The sequence below is a fragment of the Schistocerca serialis genome, chromosome 10 (assembly GCF_023864345.2).
Source record: "Schistocerca serialis cubense isolate TAMUIC-IGC-003099 chromosome 10, iqSchSeri2.2, whole genome shotgun sequence".
Lineage (NCBI taxonomy): Eukaryota > Metazoa > Arthropoda > Insecta > Orthoptera > Acrididae > Schistocerca > Schistocerca serialis.
Window position 1 is genome coordinate 146435466 of NC_064647.1, and position 18699 is coordinate 146454164.

At 46.0% G+C, this 18699-nt stretch overlaps 1 protein-coding gene across 1 annotated transcript in view; it reads left to right on the plus strand.

Moving 5' to 3' along the window:
- Positions 1-18699, plus strand: part of LOC126425297 (gamma-interferon-inducible lysosomal thiol reductase-like) — a 92459-nt gene that overhangs the window by 53778 nt on the left and 19982 nt on the right. The window contains exon 4 of the mRNA XM_050088275.1: positions 14987-15133. Coding sequence (XP_049944232.1) covers positions 14987-15133 — 147 coding nt within the window. The remainder of the gene's footprint in view (positions 1-14986; positions 15134-18699) is intronic.

Below are 18699 nucleotides of genomic sequence, written 5' to 3' on the forward strand. Positions count from 1 at the left end.
AAATTCGGTTTCTTTTTGAACATACCTCGTGTGCCATTTTGACGTTCTGAATAGGTCAGAAACAGAAATAGATTTGGAATATCCATTTAACATATCAACAAAAGTGAAACAAAAATGTTTGGTACCTGTGGAGCTCTGCAGATTGTAGATATTATAAATATCTCATATTAATAATTAATTCTTTAATGTGAGCTGTGTGTTGGTACTAGTCGGTTTTACAGGACTACTTTCGCTCACTGTTCATTGTCAGCAGTATCTACACTCCTGGAAATGGAAAAAAGAACACATTGACACCGGTGTGTCAGACCTACCATACTTGCTCCGGACACTGCGAGAGGGCTGTACAAGCAATGATCACACGCACGACACAGCGGACACACCAGGAACCGCGGTGTTGGCCGTCGAATGGCGCTAGCTGCGCAGCATTTGTGCACCGCCGCCGTCAGTGTCAGCCAGTTTGCCGTGGCATACGGAGCTCCATCGCAGTCTTTAACACTGGTAGCATGCCGCGACAGCGTGGACGTGAACCGTATGTGCAGTTGACGGACTTTGAGCGAGGGCGTATAGTGGGCATGCGGGAGGCCGGGTGGACGTACCGCCGAATTGCTCAACACGTGGGGCGTGAGGTCTCCACAGTACATCGATGTTGTCGCCAGTGGTCGGCGGAAGGTGCACGTGCCCGTCGACCTGGGACTGGACCGCAGCGACGCACGGATGCACGCCAAGACCGTAGGATCCTACGCAGTGCCGTAGGAGACCGCACCGCCACTTCCCAGCAAATTAGGGACACTGTTGCTCCTGGGGTATCGGCGAGGACCATTCGCAACCGTCTCCATGAAGCTGGGCTACGGTCCCGCACACCGTTAGGCCGTCTTCCGCTCACGCCCCAACATCGTGCAGCCCGCCTCCAGTGGTGTCGCGACAGGCGTGAATGGAGGGACGAATGGAGACGTGTCGTCTTCAGCGATGAGAGTCGCTTCTGCCTTGGTGCCAATGATGGTCGTATGCGTGTTTGGCGCCGTGCAGGAGAGCGCCACAATCAGGACTGCCTACGACCGAGGCACACAGGGCCAACACCCGGCATCATGGTGTGGGGAGCGATCTCCTACACTGGCCGTACACCACTGGTGATCGTCGAGGGGACACTGAATAGTGCACGGTACATCTAAACCGTCATCGAACCCATCGTTCTACCATTCCTAGACCGGCAACGGAACTTGCTGTTCCAACAGGACAATGCACGTCCGCATGTATCGAGTGCCACGCAACGTGCTCTAGAAGGTGTAAGACAACTACCCTGGCCAGCAAGATCTCCGGATCTGTCCCCCATTGAGCATGTTTGGGACTGGATGAAGCGTCGTCTCACGCGGTCTGCACGTCCAACACGAACGCTGGTCCAACTGAGGCGCCAGGTGGAAATGGCATGGCAAGCCGTTCCACAGGACTACATCCAGCATCTCTACGATCGTCTCCATGGGAGAATAGCAGCCTGCATTGCTGCGAAAGGTGGATATACACTGTACTAGTGCCGACATTGTGCATGCTCTGTTGCCTGTGTCTATGTGCCTGTGGTTCTGTCAGTGTGATCATGTGATGTATCTGACCCCAGGAATGTGTCAATAAAGTTTCCCCTTCCTGGGACAATGAATTCACGGTGTTCTTATTTCAATTTCCAGGAGTGTATATTGCAAAAGGTTCATATTTTGTATAATACGAGGACTATCTGGAAAGAAAGGAACGATCGGTTGCAAAATGTAAACCGCAGTGAAAATTAAAACTGTGCATTGTGCTGCCACCAACTGACCTCAGTAGTCATTAGACAGGGTGAGAGAGCAGAATGGGGCGCTCCGCGGAACTCACGCACTTCGAACGTGCTCAGGTGATTGGGTGTCACTTGTGTCACACGTCTGTACGCGAGATTTCCACACTCCTTAACATCGCTACTTCCACTGTTTGCGATTTGATAGTGAAGTGGAAACGTGAAAGGACACGTTCACCACAAAAGCGTACAGGCCGACCTCGTCTGTTGAGTGACAGAGACCGCCGACAGTTGGTTGTAATGTGTAATAGTCAGACATCTATCCAGACCATCACACAGGAATTCCAAACTGCATCAGGATCCACCGCAAGTACCATGAAAGTTAGGCGGGAGGTGAGAAAACTTGGATTTCATGGTCGAGTGGCTGCTCATAAGCCACACATCACGCCGGTAAATGCCAAACGACGCATCACTTGGTGTAAGGAACGTAAACATTGGGCGATTGAATAGTGGAGAAACGTTATGTGGAGTGACGAATCAGGGTACGTAATGTGGAGATCCGATGGTAGGGTGTGGGTATGGCGGATGCGCGGTGATCATCTGCTAGCGAGTGTAGTGCCAAAAGTAAAATTCGGAGGCGGTGGTGTATGGTGTGGTCGTGTTTTTCATGGACGGAGCTTCCACTTCTTGTTGGTTTGCGTGGCACCATCACAGCACAGGTATACATTGATGGTTTGAGCACCTTCTTGCTTCCCACTGTTGAAGAGCAATACGGGGACGGCGATTGCATCTTTCAACACTGTCGAGCACCTGTTCATAATGCACGGCCTGTGGCGGAGTGGTTTCACGACAATAACATCACTGCAATGGACTGGCCTGCACGGAGTCCTGACCTGAATCCTACAGAACACCTCTGGGATGTTTTGGAACGCCGACTTTGTGCCAGGCCTCTCCGAACGACATCGATACCTCTCCTGAGTGCAGCAACCCGTGTAGAGTGGGCTGCCAGTCCCTAAAACAACCTTCCATCACTTGATTGAACGTATGTCTGCGAGAGAGGAAGCTGTCATCAAGGCTAAGAGTGGGCCAATACCATACTGAATTCCACCAATACCGATCGAGGGCGCCACGAACATTTTCAGCCAGTTATCCGGATACTTTTGATCACATAGAGTTCATTGCCCCTTCCCCCCCCCCCTCCCCCGATTAATGCATCGTTACACTGCTACAGAGTGTGGATACATGTATCATGGGCATCACAGCTGCAGAATCGCAAGTTTGTCTGACGCCGATAGCGGTCTCATAATACCTGGCGGACCCAATCGTGCACGCTCACGGAGCCGCGTCTCCAACAGCTCTGTATCACGAGCGCCCTCTGCCACTGCGATATAGGGCGGCCTTCAGCAGCTACATGGCGTTGGGACACTACACAGAAGCCGCTTAGTGGCTTCTCCGACTCCATCGTTGTTGCTGCTGTACGAGCTGCAATATGTCTAATGCCTTTGTTCTCTTGGAGCATACAAGTTAAGTAAATCTGTTTGTTGTGTTTCCTTGTTCGCTAATCATTTCTGCTCCTGTCTGGCTTTCCTATGACGACAGTCGCCACACCACTCTGTCGCCCACCGCTTCTTACCGTTGTGTACGGAGTCGTACAGAACAGAGTGACAGATTATTTCTAGATGACGAATACAGTGTGGCAGCGCTCGATCTCCGTGGGGCCTCCACAAGTTGATACGTCTGTTCTGATGCTGTATGCAGAATTGTGACTCATCTGAAAAGATGATGTGCTGCCACTCCAGTAACCAGTGTTGCCAAAGGACATAGTCTCGCCAGAGAGGCTCCCTCTGTGGCGAGCCACAACAGTGGTCGCTGCGCTGACAGTCCCTGCTACTCCAGACGTAGACGAACTGCCCTGTGGATGCTTGCATCGTTGCTTACAGGCCCACTTGCTGACTCATGATCGGTGACGTAGCTGTATGATCCTGTACTGCCAGGTCGAACAGTGCGTCGATCCCCTCAGGCACTAGTCGCTTGGGGCTGTTGAGCTCCTGCATGGCGTTGAGTATGGCTCTTCTCAAGTCATATGTTCCATATTCACGTAAAAGTCGTGCGATTACCGTAGAACAATGAACCGCAGCCACAGTAGGCCGCGACCCAACTGATGTCGAATTCCGACTCGCGTTGGTAGATGCTTCTCCATCTCACACGTGGAAGAGCAACATCTCCTCACAAACGACTAACATTTGAATGCTATCTGAATGAGAAAGCCACCGCCCAATGTTTCCTTACATACAGAGTGTAGACGACGTTACTCGTTCATACGTTGTGCTGTTGCACTGAAATGCTAATCATCTGCATATCCACACATGTAGTAGACTGAGATTTACACTGATCAGCCGACATACGAGGGCAGTTCAATAAGTAATGCAACACATTTTTTTTCTCGGCCAATTTTGGTTGAAAAAACCGGAAATTTCTTGTGGAATATTTTCAAACATTCCCGCTTCGTCTCGTATAGTTTCATTGACTTCCGACAGGTGGCAGCGCTGTACGGAGCTGTTAAAATGGCGTCTGTAACGGATGTGCGTTGCAAACAACGGGCAGTGATCGGGTTTCTTTTGGCGGAAAACCAGGGCATCTCAGATATTCAAGGGCGCTTGCAGAATGTCTACGGTGATCTGGCAGTGAACAAAAGCACGGTGAGTTGTTGGGCAAAGCGTGTGTCATCATCGCCGCAAGGCCAAGCAAGACTGTCTGATCTCCCGCGTGCGGGCCGGCCGTGCACAGTTGTGACTCCTGCAATGGCGGAGTGTGCGAACACCGAGATGATCGACGGATCACCATCAAACAACTCAGTGCTCAACTTGACATCTCTGTTGGTAGTGCTGTCAGAATTGTTCACCAGTTTTGATATCCAAAGGTTTGTTCCCGCTGGGTCCCTCGTTGTCTAACCGAACACCATAAAGAGCAAAGGAGAACCATCTGTGCGGAATTGCTTGCTCGTCATGTGGCTGAGGGTGACAATTTCTTGTCAAAGATTGTTACAGGCGATGAAACATGGGTTCATCACTTCGAACCTGAAACAAAACGGCAATCAATGGAGTGGCGCCACACCCACTCCCCTACCAAGAAAAAGTTTAAAGCCATACCCTCAGACGGTAAAGTCATGGTTACAGTCTTCTGGGACGCTGAAGGGGTTATTCTGTTCGATGTCCTTCCCCATGGTCAAACGATCAACTCTGAAGTGTATTGTGCTACTCTTCAGAAATTGAAGAAACGACTTCAGCGTGTTCGTAGGCACAAAAATCTGAACGAACTTCTCCTTCTTCATGACAACGCAAGACCTGCCACAAGTCTTCGCACCCGAGAGGAGCTCACAAAACTTCAGTGGACTGTTCTTCCTCATGCACCCTACAGCCCCGATCTCGCACCGTCGGATTTCCATATGTTTGGCCCAATGAAGGACGCAATCCGTGGGAGGCACTACGCGGATGATGAAGAAGTTATTGATGCAGTACGACGTTGGCTCCGACATCGACCGGTGGAATGGTACCGTGCAGGCATGCAGGCCCTCATTTCAAGGTGGCGTAAGGCCGTAGCATTGAATGGAGATTACGTTGAAAAATAGTGTTGTGTAGCTAAAAGATTGGGGAATAACCTGGTGTACTTCAATGCTGAATAAAACAACCCCTGTTTCAGAAAAAAATGTGTTGCATTACTTATTGAAGTGCCCTCATATTATGACCACCCACTTAATAGCTGTTTGTGCGTCTTCGGAACGAAATGCATCACTGATTGTGCGTATCGGGGATCCGACATATTGTTCGTAGATTTGTGAAGGTATGTGGCATTAGACATCTGCGCATAGCCCATGAAAAATCGCTTAAATAACGGCCGCTAATTTGCGTACGCTGTTATGGCGCCCGATAGCGACCCAGATTGGTTCCATAGGATTTACATCAGTCGAATTTGGTCGCTGAGACATCAACGTGAGTTCACTATAATGCTCCTCAAACCATTGTAGCAACGTTCTGGCTCCGACACACGGACTGTTATACTGCTGAATGATGATATCACTGACGGGGAAGACATCAAGCATGGAGGGATGCAGGTGGTTCGCAGCTGTCCGCGTGTACTCGAGTACTACCACAGGTCCCATGCAAGCGCAGGTGAATGTCTTCCACAGCGTAATACTGTTTCCAGCAGCCTGCGTCCGTGGCGTTCTGCAAGTTTCGAGGCCCTGTTCACCTCGATGACGCCGTTTGAGGAGACCACTATCGACATAGTGGAACAAAAACGTGATTCGCCCGAAGATCCGACACATTTCCATTGATCTATGATCGAATACCGATGGTCCCGTGCCCACTGCATTCATAATTGACGATGTGATTGAGTCCACATGTGAACACGTAATGGTGGTCTGCTGCGGAGCTGTATGTTCACCAATGTACGATAAACGGTGTGCTACGAAACACTTGTGCGTGCACCAGCAGAGTTGCCACAGATACTGTCTACCCTAGTTTACGAACCAGACAAGCCTCTGGGCCCCACGTTCTGTGAAGGGTCACGGACGTCCAATCATTAAGTGCGTAGTGGTAGTTTCCCTGTCCTTCTACCACTTTCTGCAGATGCTCACGACAGTAGCACGCGAACATTCGACCAGCTTTACCGTTTACGAGATACTCGTTCACGGGCTCTGCGTAATTATAATCTGCCCTTTGTCAGAGTCGCTTGTCTCAGTGGATTTCCCCATTTTTAGCCCATATCTTCGCTAGGGTGACCCCCGTCCGTGTCCGCTCCGCTTACATGCTTTTGTTACTGCGTCATATCCCCAGGTGGCATCCAACGTCGCGATGGGCAGTGTTGGTTGGCTGATTTGAGGGAGGGGAACAAACAGCGAGGTCATGGGTCTCATCGGATTAGGGAAGTATGGGGAAGGAAGTCGGCCGCGCCCTTTCAAAGGAACCATCCCGGAATTTGCCCGAATCGATTTATGAAAATCACAGAAAACTTAAATCAGGATGGCGGGACGTGGGTATGAACCGTCCTCCTCCCAAATGCGAGTCCAGTGTGCTAACCACTGCGCCACTTAGCTCGGTGGTGGGCAGTAGCCGTAACGTTTTGCCTTATCAGAGTATACGAGGTGTGGCAAGAAAAAAACCGGACTAGTACTGGTGAAACAATAAAACGAATGCAATAAGGCTGAAAGTCGCGTGGCCTGTCACGTGACTCTCGCTCCGCCTACTGCTCGACTTTCATCTGCCTCCTGCACTCAGTCTGCCCGTGGCGTCTGTTTTAAGTAGTTGACGTTTTGTCTGTGCGTCGGAAAATGTTGAGTGTACAGAAAGAACAGCGCGTTAACATCAAATTTTGTTTCAAACTAGGAAAATCTGCAAGTGAAACGTTTGTAATGTTACAACAAGTGTACGGCGATGATTGTTTATCGCGAACACAAGTGTTTGAGTGGTTTAAACGATTTAAAGATGGCCGCGAAGACACCAGTGATGACACTCGCACTAGCAGACCGTTGTCAGCAAAAACTGATGCAAACATTGAAAAAATCGGTAAACTTGTTCGACAAGATCGCCGTTTAACAATCAGAGCAGTGTCTGAGTTAACAGGAGTTGACACGGAAAGTGTTAGGCAGATTCTTCATGAAAGTTTCAACATGAACAAAGTGTGTTCAAAAATGGTTCCAAAGTGTCTCACAATTGAACAGAAGGAACGCCGAAGAATGATTTGTTCTGACATCCTGGAAAACATTGAACGTGATCCCACCTTCTTACAAAATGTTATTACTTGCGATGAATCGTGGTTTTTTACTTACGATCCCGAAACTAAACGCCAATCGATGCATTGGAAAACTCCTGGTTCTCCACGACAAAAAAAAGCACGAATGTCAAAATCAAAATTCAAGGCAATGATGATTGTTTTTTTTTTTTTTGACATCAAAGGGATTGTGCACATTGATTGGGTACCAGAGGGACAAACAGTGAATCAGCATTACTACAATAGCGTCCTGGCTACCCTACGTGAGCGAGTACGGAGAAAACGGAACGATTTGTGGAGAAAAAAGTCATGGATCCTTCACCAAGACAATGCCCCAGCTCACAGTGCGTTGTCAGTGAAGACGTTTTTGGCAAAACACAACATTCCCATCTTAGATCATCCACCCTACTCACCTGATTTGGCCCCCTGTGACTTTTTTCTTTTCCCTAAAGTCAAGTCAGCTTTGAAAGGAACTAGATTTGAGACTGTTGAAGCAGTAAAAGAAAAAGCGACGGAAGTAATGTATGGACTTACCGAAAATGATCTGCAGCATTGCTATGAACAGTGGAAAATTCGTATGGAGCGGTGTAGAGACCGAGGAGGAGAGTACATTGAAGGAGATAACATGAAATTGTAAATAATTGTAAATAAATGTTTTTTCCAGCATCAGTCCGGTTTTTTTCTAGCCGCACCTCGTATGCTCTACAACTAGCGGAAACCGATATTCTGTGTCGTGTTTACATAAGGCCAGAGCTACGCCACTCAAATTTCTGCATTCGGATTTCCGAGCATCAGTTGTTTTACAAGAATGGTGTCTGAAGCTCAGCGGTCTGATTTCTTCAGAATGCTTGACTGACCAATTCGTCTAGTACAACAGATGTTTTAATACAGGTGTTAAAACTTCAAACATAAAACTGAATGAAAAGTGCAGTAGTCGTCTGTAGGCGTAGTTATTTAAGTCGATTAGAGTCCCACTCAATGCTCGTCGTTTCTTGACGCAGGCCCACAGGAAAATACGCGGATTGCTAAAGTGATGACAGTTTGTGATTTTATCACAGACTGGACATTCATCATTTATGATGGTTTTTATCGATTGAGGAAGGCCGAGAACTTTATCTAGTCACAGCAACTCTTACTCTGCGGCATTCTGTAACAGTTCTCTATATAATATGACATGGCATTTCAATACACCAAAAGATGCGACTTGAAAGCTGCCAAACCGGTTCTGTGAAACTCTAATCGACATAAATTACTACAGCTACAGAGGACCACTGCACTTTTCATTGGGTTCTATATTTTAAGTTTTAACACTTGTATTTAAACGTCTTTTGTGCCGTAGGAATTGGTCATTCAATCAAGTGTAACTATTTTAACTCTGCCTGGCCTAATTTTAAAATTATATGTAATGATTTCGTCAGGACGATGAAGTCAAGCTATAAGTACATTAATAATACGTTTTTATTGAAAAAGAGAGCTCTATTACCTTTTGGATGTCACAGATCTCATAAGGAGGAGGAAGGGGACAGCTCAAGAAACCTGCTCGCTAACACTTGCGAAACTGTTGATATACACCCACCTAGATTACCAGGATTGTGAAAAACCGCTGAAGCAATAACTCTTCTAACATTGCGACACCCCTTTTACAAGCTGCGACATAGACGCGAACATATCCTGGAATTATGGAATTTCTTTCTTTAATTCCTGATCACAAACATTGATTTCCTTTCAAAGGCCGGCCGGAGTGGCCGAGCGGTTCTAGGCGCTACAGTCTGGAGCCGCGCGACCGCTACGGTCGCAGGTTCGAATCCTGCCTCGGGCGTGGATGTGTGTGATGTCCTTCTGTTAGTTAGGTTTAAGTAGTTCTAAGTTCTAGATGACTGATAACCTCAGCAGTTAAGTCCCATAGTGCTCAGAGCCATTTGAACCAACCTTTCAAAGTTGGCTCATTGTGAGACGTAAACAGAGTTGTGTATTATAGTACAGTCAGTGTAACAGTGCCGCTGTTCACATCGTGATTTTCCCAGAACTCTGGTCTGTCCTGCATTGTATTATTACACCTAACTTTGTTAACATTTCATTACGACACCACTTTGGCTTAATCAGGATAATACAAGCCCTCTTGTGTTTTTTACGGATGGTTATTATCCATAGAAGTCTTACGACAATTTGTCTGTGATCGTTGACTAGAATTAAGGAAAGAAGGTATTACATAACGTTTCGACTAGAAAACTTCGTAATGAGATAAAACAAATTCTTAACACTCGCGAAACTCAGCTTGCTCTGTACCTCCATGATATGCATATTGCTGTAGGCAACGTCACTTAGGTTGATGCCGTCTTCCTTGACTACAGGAAGGCTCTTGGCATCATCCCGCACTGCCGTTTACTCAAAACAGATCGAGCCCATCAAGTATCGGACCGGATTTGCAACTGGATTCAAAAGTCCCTTGCAGATAGAATTCAACACATCGCTCTTAACGGAACAAAATCAACAGATGTATATGTAATTACCCAAGTACCCCAATGAAGCGAGACAGGGCCATTACTGCTCAAAACATAAATAAGCGATCTAGTAAAAAGCGTCGGAAGCTCTCTAAGATGGATCACAGATGATGTGGTTGAGCATAAGAAAGTAGCAAAGCCACAGAACTGCCGATTTGCATAATGACCGGCAGAGAATTGATCCTAAAATATAACATATTGCGCATACATAGGAAAAGAAATCCACTACTACACAACTACAATGTTGACAAGAAATTGCTGGAAACAATAACTTCCGTAAAATATCTAGGGTAACTATCCAGAGCGACCATTAGCGGAATGACCACATAAAACAAATAGTAGGCAAAGCAGATGCCAGAGTGAGGTGCATAGGGAGAATGGTAAGGAAATGTCACTCATCCAAGACGGAAGTAGCTTATAAGGCGCTTGTTTGACCAATTATTGTGTATTGTTCACCTGTCTGGAATCCTTACCAGGTAGGACTGTAGAAGACATAGAGAAGATCCAACAAAGAGCGGCACGTTTCGTCACGGGATCATTACAGAGATGCTCAATAAACCCCCTTCGCAACATTACAAGAGAGCCGTTGTGCATCAACAGGGAGATTTACTGTTGAACTTTCGAGATAGCACTTTCCGCGAAGACTCGGACAATATATTGCTTCACACGAAGGAAGGACCACGAGTAAACCAAGCCCAGGCAGATATCGCGTAGTAGTGGATGGGGACCATCGAGCACTGCGGAGGGTGGTCGTAAGAAATCGCATGAAATCACTCGTGAGTTCCAAACTGCTACTTGAAATCCAGATGGCACAATGACTGTGCACGGGAAGTTAAAGGGAAGGACTCGTGGTCGAGCATCTTCTCATAAGCCACACATTTCCGCAATCAGCACTATGTGATGCTTGATGTGGTGTAAAGAGTGACGCTACAAGACAGTGGATGATTGCAAACGAGTGATTTGGAGCGATGAATCACGCTGTACCCTGTGGTAAACCGATAGCAGGATGTGGTTTTGTCGAATTTCTGGAGAGCGTCACGTACCATCAGGTGTAGTGGCAGCTTTGAAGTGTGGAGAAGGCAGTGTTATGGTATGGGGGTATTTTTCGTGGCTTGAATGTGGTCCCCTTACTGCACTTAAGGAAATGCTAAATGTGGAAGCTTATGAATACATTTGACAAAATTGTGCACAGGAACGGTTCAGGGGCGAGGATTGTCTCTACCAGCGTGACAACGCCCCTTGTCATAAAGTTGTATGGGTGGGGCAATGGTTTGTGAATAATAACATTCCTGAAATGGATTTTCCTGCCCAGAATCCCCACCCTACCCCAATGGAACATCTTTTGGATGAGTTACAAAGTCCAGATCAAAGTAACCAACACCTCTACTGCTGTGGTTTCAGCCCGTAAGGAATAATGGGCCGCCATTTCGCCACAGACATTCAAGTACCTTCCTGAAATTCTCCCCAGTGGAGCCAAAGCAGTCATAAAGTCGACTAATAGATGTCCGGATAATTTTGAGCAGATAGTCCATTTCTTTTCGTCTTGTGGTATCCTGCCCACTGGAGTAATATAGGGTGCCTAGACTGCTGCTTTCTCGGATAGCTAAACAACAATTCAACCAAATCACATTAATGGTTTTTATTACAATAAAGTAGATTGAAAATACTTAACTTGGCGTTTGTAGAAAGATTGGTCGCAAGCAATTGGTGACATGCAAATAATCAGTGTCCTTCAATGTATACAATTTCCATGATAGTGAATGATACTGTTCACAAGTGACGGCTCGTCTTCCAGTGCTGATCTTCTACTGCAGCCGAGGGTAGGTGGCGCGTCGCTTTTCTTCTCTTCGTGTAGAGGCCGCTCTTGTCGTGGTGACGTCCCACTCAGCGCGCTATTGGCTGGCGTCGTCTCACAGCCCTCTCTGCTGTATCGCCCATGATCTTCGTGCCGGCGCCTGTCGTTAGTCCGAAACACGTCTAACAAAGACTGTTTATCGACAGTCAAATAAAAGAAATTTACAATTTACTCATAAGTCCAGTACTTCTCCTCAGCTTCATTGCACACAAAATACTTGTGTCCTTGCTTAGCGACGTTTTTGAAAGCCAGTAGGAAGACAAATAATCACCAATCACAACGTGAAAGTTCGTTTAGATGAGCCGAAAACAGATGTGCACTCTGAAATCCAGCACTCAGAATTACACTAAATGACAATGCAAAGCCTGCAGTGCACAACCTGAACATCGTTCCTATAATGTTGAGTACCCAACGGAAAATACACTCATATTCAGAAAAAAACGGAAAACCTTGAACTATTATATATAAGACGTTTATATTCACAATACTTGTACAATAGTATGCTCTGCAGAAAGGATTAGCATGTGAAGCATGCCGGCCCCATGTTTCAAGGTCAACATCGATATCACGGCGTAACACCACGTACAGGTAAAATGTGCGTGCGGCTCTCCTTGTCGCTATAAACCGAAGGTGATGTATCAGTGTTACTTGAACAGACGTGCAGGATGCCTTGCAGACGTTTGCGCGAACAGTACTGTCAAATCAATAAGATTGAAAGAGAGTTTGTTGGAATGAGAAACTGTGATGCATCCATCCGGGAAACTGGTGCTCGTGTGGGACGAAGTCTTTTGGGAGTGCAACGGGTGAGCGCAGAATGATTCGCGGAAGGCCGTTGAACACGACGAGATGGGTCAGGTCGCGCCACCCAGACCACTCCCGAGAAGATGGACACCTCATCAGAATGGCACTGCAGGACAGATCTGCACTACAGTGTAACACATCGTACACTGTCAGCGGTGAGAGTCCTTCGTCGTTTATTATGGCGTGGGTTACGTGCACATCATCAATTTCTCCGACTACCATTAACAAATGAGCAGAAACACGCTAGATGGCAATGGTGAATGGAACGACGTCACTGGGGACAGAAATGGCATCAGATAGTCTTTTCGGACGAATCCAGGTTCTGTTTGATTGAAAATAATGGCCGCATTTCGGTTCGCCCCACGGAGGTGGAGCGGCATCACAGTTACTGCATTTGCACAAGACATATACCGGAAAGTCGAGGCCTTGTGGTGTGGGCTGCTACTGTACACAACCATAAAATCACAGTTGGTGAGTGTTCAGGGCACTGTGACCAGAGTAACTTACGTGAATGACATTCTGCGACCCGTAGCCATTTCGTTTCCGCACGACACCCCAGTCACTATTTATCAGCAAGACAATGCACGATCACATGTTGCTGCACGAACTTGTGCCATCTTGGGGTCACAGGACGCCAGCCTTTATCTCTGGCCCGCCAGATCACCAGACTTGTCGCCAATCGCAAACGTGTGGGATATGATGAAACGACAGATGCAGCATTGTGACCCAAGCCAACCACCACAGATGAACTTTCGAACCAGGTGATAATTCAGCATGGGTGGGTATACAACAGGGCGCCGTTCGAGCCTTATATGGGTCAGTTGATGCCATAATGCATGGAACAAGTTATCAGGGTCCATGGTGGACCCTGTGCCTGTTAGGCAGCAGGACACATGCTTAACCGAGATGAGTGAAATGCTAATCATTTCTATAGAACATACTGATGTACATGTCCTGTGAATATGAGTGTTCTGTCTACAGTCGTTCAAAGTGTTCTGTTTTTTCTGAACATGAGTGTAGTTTTCCGTCTACACTGGCTGAAGTAACGAAACTTTAACCCTTTCAAACCTGACTTTTTTCTGGAGGAAGGAAAATTTTTATTTATGTAGTAATGAATGCTCTTAGATGATTTTTTAAAGATGTTATATGCAAGTTTTATACAAAGCTCTATACCCGTTTTCGAAACATATTTCGCATATTTGACTTCATTATATTGACCAAAATAACTAATTACGAAATTTTCTCTATTGTAATAAATGGTAAAATGTTCATTCAGTGATTATCATACAAAATAACAATAACAATATTCGAACATACGGTGCAATATATCGAACCAAACACAACCCTGTATGCTGGCCGGAGTGGCCGAGCGGTTCTAGGCGCCGCAGTCTGGAACCGCGCGACCGCTACTGTCGCAGGTTCGAATCCTGCTTCGAGCATGGATGTGTGTGATGTCCTTAGGTTAGTCAGGTTTAAGTAGTTCTAAAGTCTAGGGGACTGATGACCTCAGATGTTAAGTCCCATAGTGCTCAGAGCCATTTAAATCACAACCCTGTATAATGTTTTTCATCAATTGCTACACCGTCTTGCTGATATTTTCTCAGTGAAGCCCAACAGTTGGCAGCACTTGCACATGAAGGAAAGATCGAACTGACAAATGTATGCTTCAGGTTACCATTGGTAAAAAATACTTCTATTGCAGCCAGGACACAGTAAAATTTAACGTTCACAATTGTAGTCAGGGGGTCTGTAAGGGTTAATTATAACCTTTCTGTCTGCCCACATTAGCTGAGTGGTCAGCGAGGCGGAATGCTACGCCAAGGGCCCGAGTTCGATTCCCGGCTGGGGCAGGAGATTTTCTCCGCTCAGGCACTGGGTGTTGTGTTGTCGTCATCATCATTTCATCCCCATCTCTGAAGCTCAAGTCGCCCAGTGTGGGGTCGAATGTAATAAGTACTTGCCCTTGGCGGCCGAACTTCCCTAAATGGGGGACTGCCGGCCCACAATGCCGTACGCTCATTGCATTTTTCATAACCATCCTGCGTATCTGCCGATCGTCGTTGCTGGCGCGCACTATCCGCGAAAGGAATTAAATCATGCCTCGTTGTGTCTTGTGGAGTAAATATTTAGATGAACATTTTGAATCCTTTCTGTCGATGCGGTGTCAAATTCAGGCTTTCACTGGTCACTTTTTTTTCTTTTGTCCTTTATGTTTATTTCAGCACAGAGTTCTTGTTCTGCCATTATTAAATATCCAAGCTGTACAAACTGTACAAACTCTTCGTTTTTCTCTGGTTCCAGTGCGCCCAATTGACGGGTATTCCGTGGAAGCCGATACTGAAGTGTTCGAGGGGAAGAGAGGGGACTGAATTGCTGAAGGCCAATGGCGATTTGACAGAGGCCCTAGGCCCTGAGATGGAAGGCGTACCAGCCATCACATTCAACGGGGTAAGTCGGACAGCTGTCGCGTCGCGAGACTCAACACATTAAAGCGCTACAGTGCACCACATGAGTTTCTTTTGCCAGGTTTATCATGTGGGACTACTTGGATACAAAGCAGAGCGTATTCAGCTAATAACTGCCTACTACTGTGTCTTTTTAATAAAACACTCTCTAGTTGAAATATATCATGTTACTGAACATAATCCGTCAGTCCAAAAAGTTATGAGATCCCCCTCCCTTCCTCTGTCCTTTTCCCAGGCTTCCTCCCCCCCCCCTTCCGTCCTGTTTTTTCCCCGCCTGCCCACTCTGCCTCCCTTCTCTCCCCCGAGTCCTTTTGCATTCCCCTCCTCTGCCTTTCCCCACTCCATCTGCCCTGTCTCCTTATGAGTCCTCTCCCTCCGTCGGTTCCCCCCCCCCCCCCTATTTGGTTTTTCCTCTCATCTCCCTTCTTTTCCCCTCATCTTGTCCAGGTCCCCCCCATCTTCCCTGTCATCTTCGTGCCAAGTTTAAGTGCAGCCGCGCGGGATTAGCCAAGCGGTCTTAGGCGCTGCAGTCGTGGACTGTGCGGCTGGTCCCTGCGGAGGTTCGAGTCCTCCCTCGGGCATGGCTGTGTGTGTTTGTCCTTAGGATAATTTAGGTTAAGTATTGTGTAAGCTTAGGGACTGATGACCTTAGCAGTTAAGTCCCATAGGATTTCACACACATTTGAAGATTTTTTTTAAGTGCAGTGTTTCAAGTGAGTGTCAAGCGTTGTGCGTCTTTTCCAAAGTGTTGCGAAGGGAAATCATACTGTCGCTGGGTGTGATTGCGAACAGAACCAGACTGTCGACGTGTTTTTTTAATTGTCTGTCCACTATTCTACCTGTCTACTTCCTGGGTATTTTATTAGCATCGCCAACCCTTTGTTTTATGTTTTAACTTCCACAATTTTCCGCCATTTTACAATTTAAGTCACCGTTTTTATCGCTTGCTTTTATTGTTTATTATCTTCTTCTTATGTTTTAAAAATTCTGTAGGCTGAAGAGCAGCGTACTAAGCTGCTGCCAGCCCGCCCCCTTCGGAGGGAATCGAAACTCAATAAAGGGGAAAAAAGTTGTGAGACAGGTTCAGTGAAAAATAGAGAAAAGCTAAGACGGCGGTTTTAATGCTTCACGTGTTGTAATTAATTCCCTCACACTTAAGTGGAACACAAAGAACGTTGACACACCCATGTGAAACGTCAGAAGTCGTCTGACTCGCACGCCACATTGACTTGAATGTCAGTTTTGTCGTCAAAGCATTGAGCCTTCATATGAATTTCCACACTATGTCGTTATGTGGTGGGTCCATATTGGTAACATTACAACAACAAGTCTCTTCACCAGTGATGACTTTTTCCAAAAATAAAATGTTCGTGTTTTGCAATTCAGTCAAGTCGTGGTTGGCGTCCATGCGTCGTTATTTTTGAATGGAAGTCAAGGTGTGCGGGGTTAGCTTTTCACTTTTCTCTTCTTCAAAACGTTATGAAGAATGTCTTTTATTCTGTACTTAGGGATGTTCTGTTCCTTGTTCCACGGCGATTTATAACACAACATCACTGGTACACTACGGCCGCACGTCCACAACTTAACACTGCCTTCTCCCAACTGAATGGTCGAATACACATGTCTGTTGTTTGCAGTTGTTAGTTCAAGCTGCCACCATAGTCACTGCGCTGACGTCTCCTCTTCACCAGTAAAAAAATCGGTATCGGGACTTTTTGGGCAGACGATGCATAGATGAGGTGTACGTTTTGTTTTATTGCTGGGCTAGTAGCGGGCACATGACCATCTACAGCGGATTCTTATTGTATATATTGTCTACTTAGCACAATGCAAAGGCACTTTCTGATAAGGTCATATTAATTACCCAATTTATATTCTTCTTCTACTTCTTCTCTTCTATGCTTCCATGTTTCCATGCTCCCAGAGTTCGGCATCTCCTTCCAAGGCAGTCCTCTACGGTTCACATCATCCTTCACCTGGTCTCTTCATCTTTTTCGTGGTCTTCCATTTGGTCTTCATCCAGATTCTGTCCATTCTAGGACTCTTCTCCGAAGTCTTTCTGGTCCCATTCTTTTTATGTGGCCAAACCATTTAACCCTACTACTCCTCATGGTTCCTCTTAGGGACTTCATCTGCAGGGTGTTTCGTATTATTTCATTCCTTATCCTGTCCCTTGTCGTCTTAGCCAGGATCTCTCATGGCAAGTACATCTCTGTCGCTTGCATTCACCTCAAATCTTTCTTTGTCCAAGTCCAGCATTCTGATCCACAGCTCAAAATTGGCAAATAATTTGACTTGTACATCATGATCTTTGCTTTGGCAGGTGCTTTTCCATTTATGATTATGTCCAATACACAATAGTAAAATTTCGAATAATTTTCTGTTCTCTCCGAAATTTCAGCCTCGATGTTTCCTCTCTTATTTAATTTATTTCCTAGATACTCGAAAGCATATATTTTCTTAATAATTTTCCGTTGCAAGTTACATCCTTCCTTTTTTCATTTTTCATGTCGATTTTTATTACTTCACGTATTGTTAAGCTTATTTGCAAGCCTGCCTCTTCAATTACTCTCTGTCATGCGTTTAGTTGTTCTTCCAATTTCTGCTCATTGTCTTCCCACATCACCGCATCATATGCATATGTTATGATTTTCATACCATCTGCTGTTGGCCCTTGGCGAACTTTCCCTATGATGTTGCCCATAACTACACGGGTGAGAGCATACTTCTTTGCCGAACCTCCCTGTTCGATATAAACCATTTCTTTACTACCTTCTGTTATAACATAACTAAGGCATTTCTTGTGCATCTTTGTGATTCTCAGTTGCATTCCATTTGACAGTTCCAGTCTACTCAGTGCTTCTACTCTAAGAGTGTCATAAAACTTCTTTATATCTGTGAATGAAACTACTATGTCCCACATTCCCATTTCTTTTCTGCAACCTGTCTGGCTGCGTATATGGCATCTACAGTTGATCTTCTAGGTCGAAATCCTTGTTGTTATTCTTGTCTTAATTGTGGTTCTATCTTATTCTTCATTTTCTGTAAAATTATCATAAATCTTCATGCAGGAGCACAGTAGTGCAACCCTCTGTAATTCTCACGGAGCGCCTTGTTACCCATCTTAGAAGTAGGTACAGTAATTGCCATTCTCCAGCCATCAGGAATCCTTCCATATGTCCATACTATCCTCCTCATTCTATATAGCCACTGAATTCCGACAGGTCGTGCGGCTTTGTTCATTTCCACTATAATATCATCTACTCCTGGAGCTTTGCAGTTCAACTTCTGCAGATCTTATCTTTCTTTTTCCTCTACGATGGTTACATTTCTTTCGTCTCCCTCTGTGTTATGAAGTGTATTTGTTTCATCCTGTCCTTCATATAATTTTTGGAAATATTCAGTCCACACTTTCAAAGCTTTCTCTTCCCCCCCCCCCCCCCCCCCATATGGGTTTTCCTTCTTTGTTGATGACTTCTGAAGTATTTTCTGTTTTGATTCGTTGTGTTACCTAATTTGCAGCATAATATCTTCTTGTCATCCTTTCTC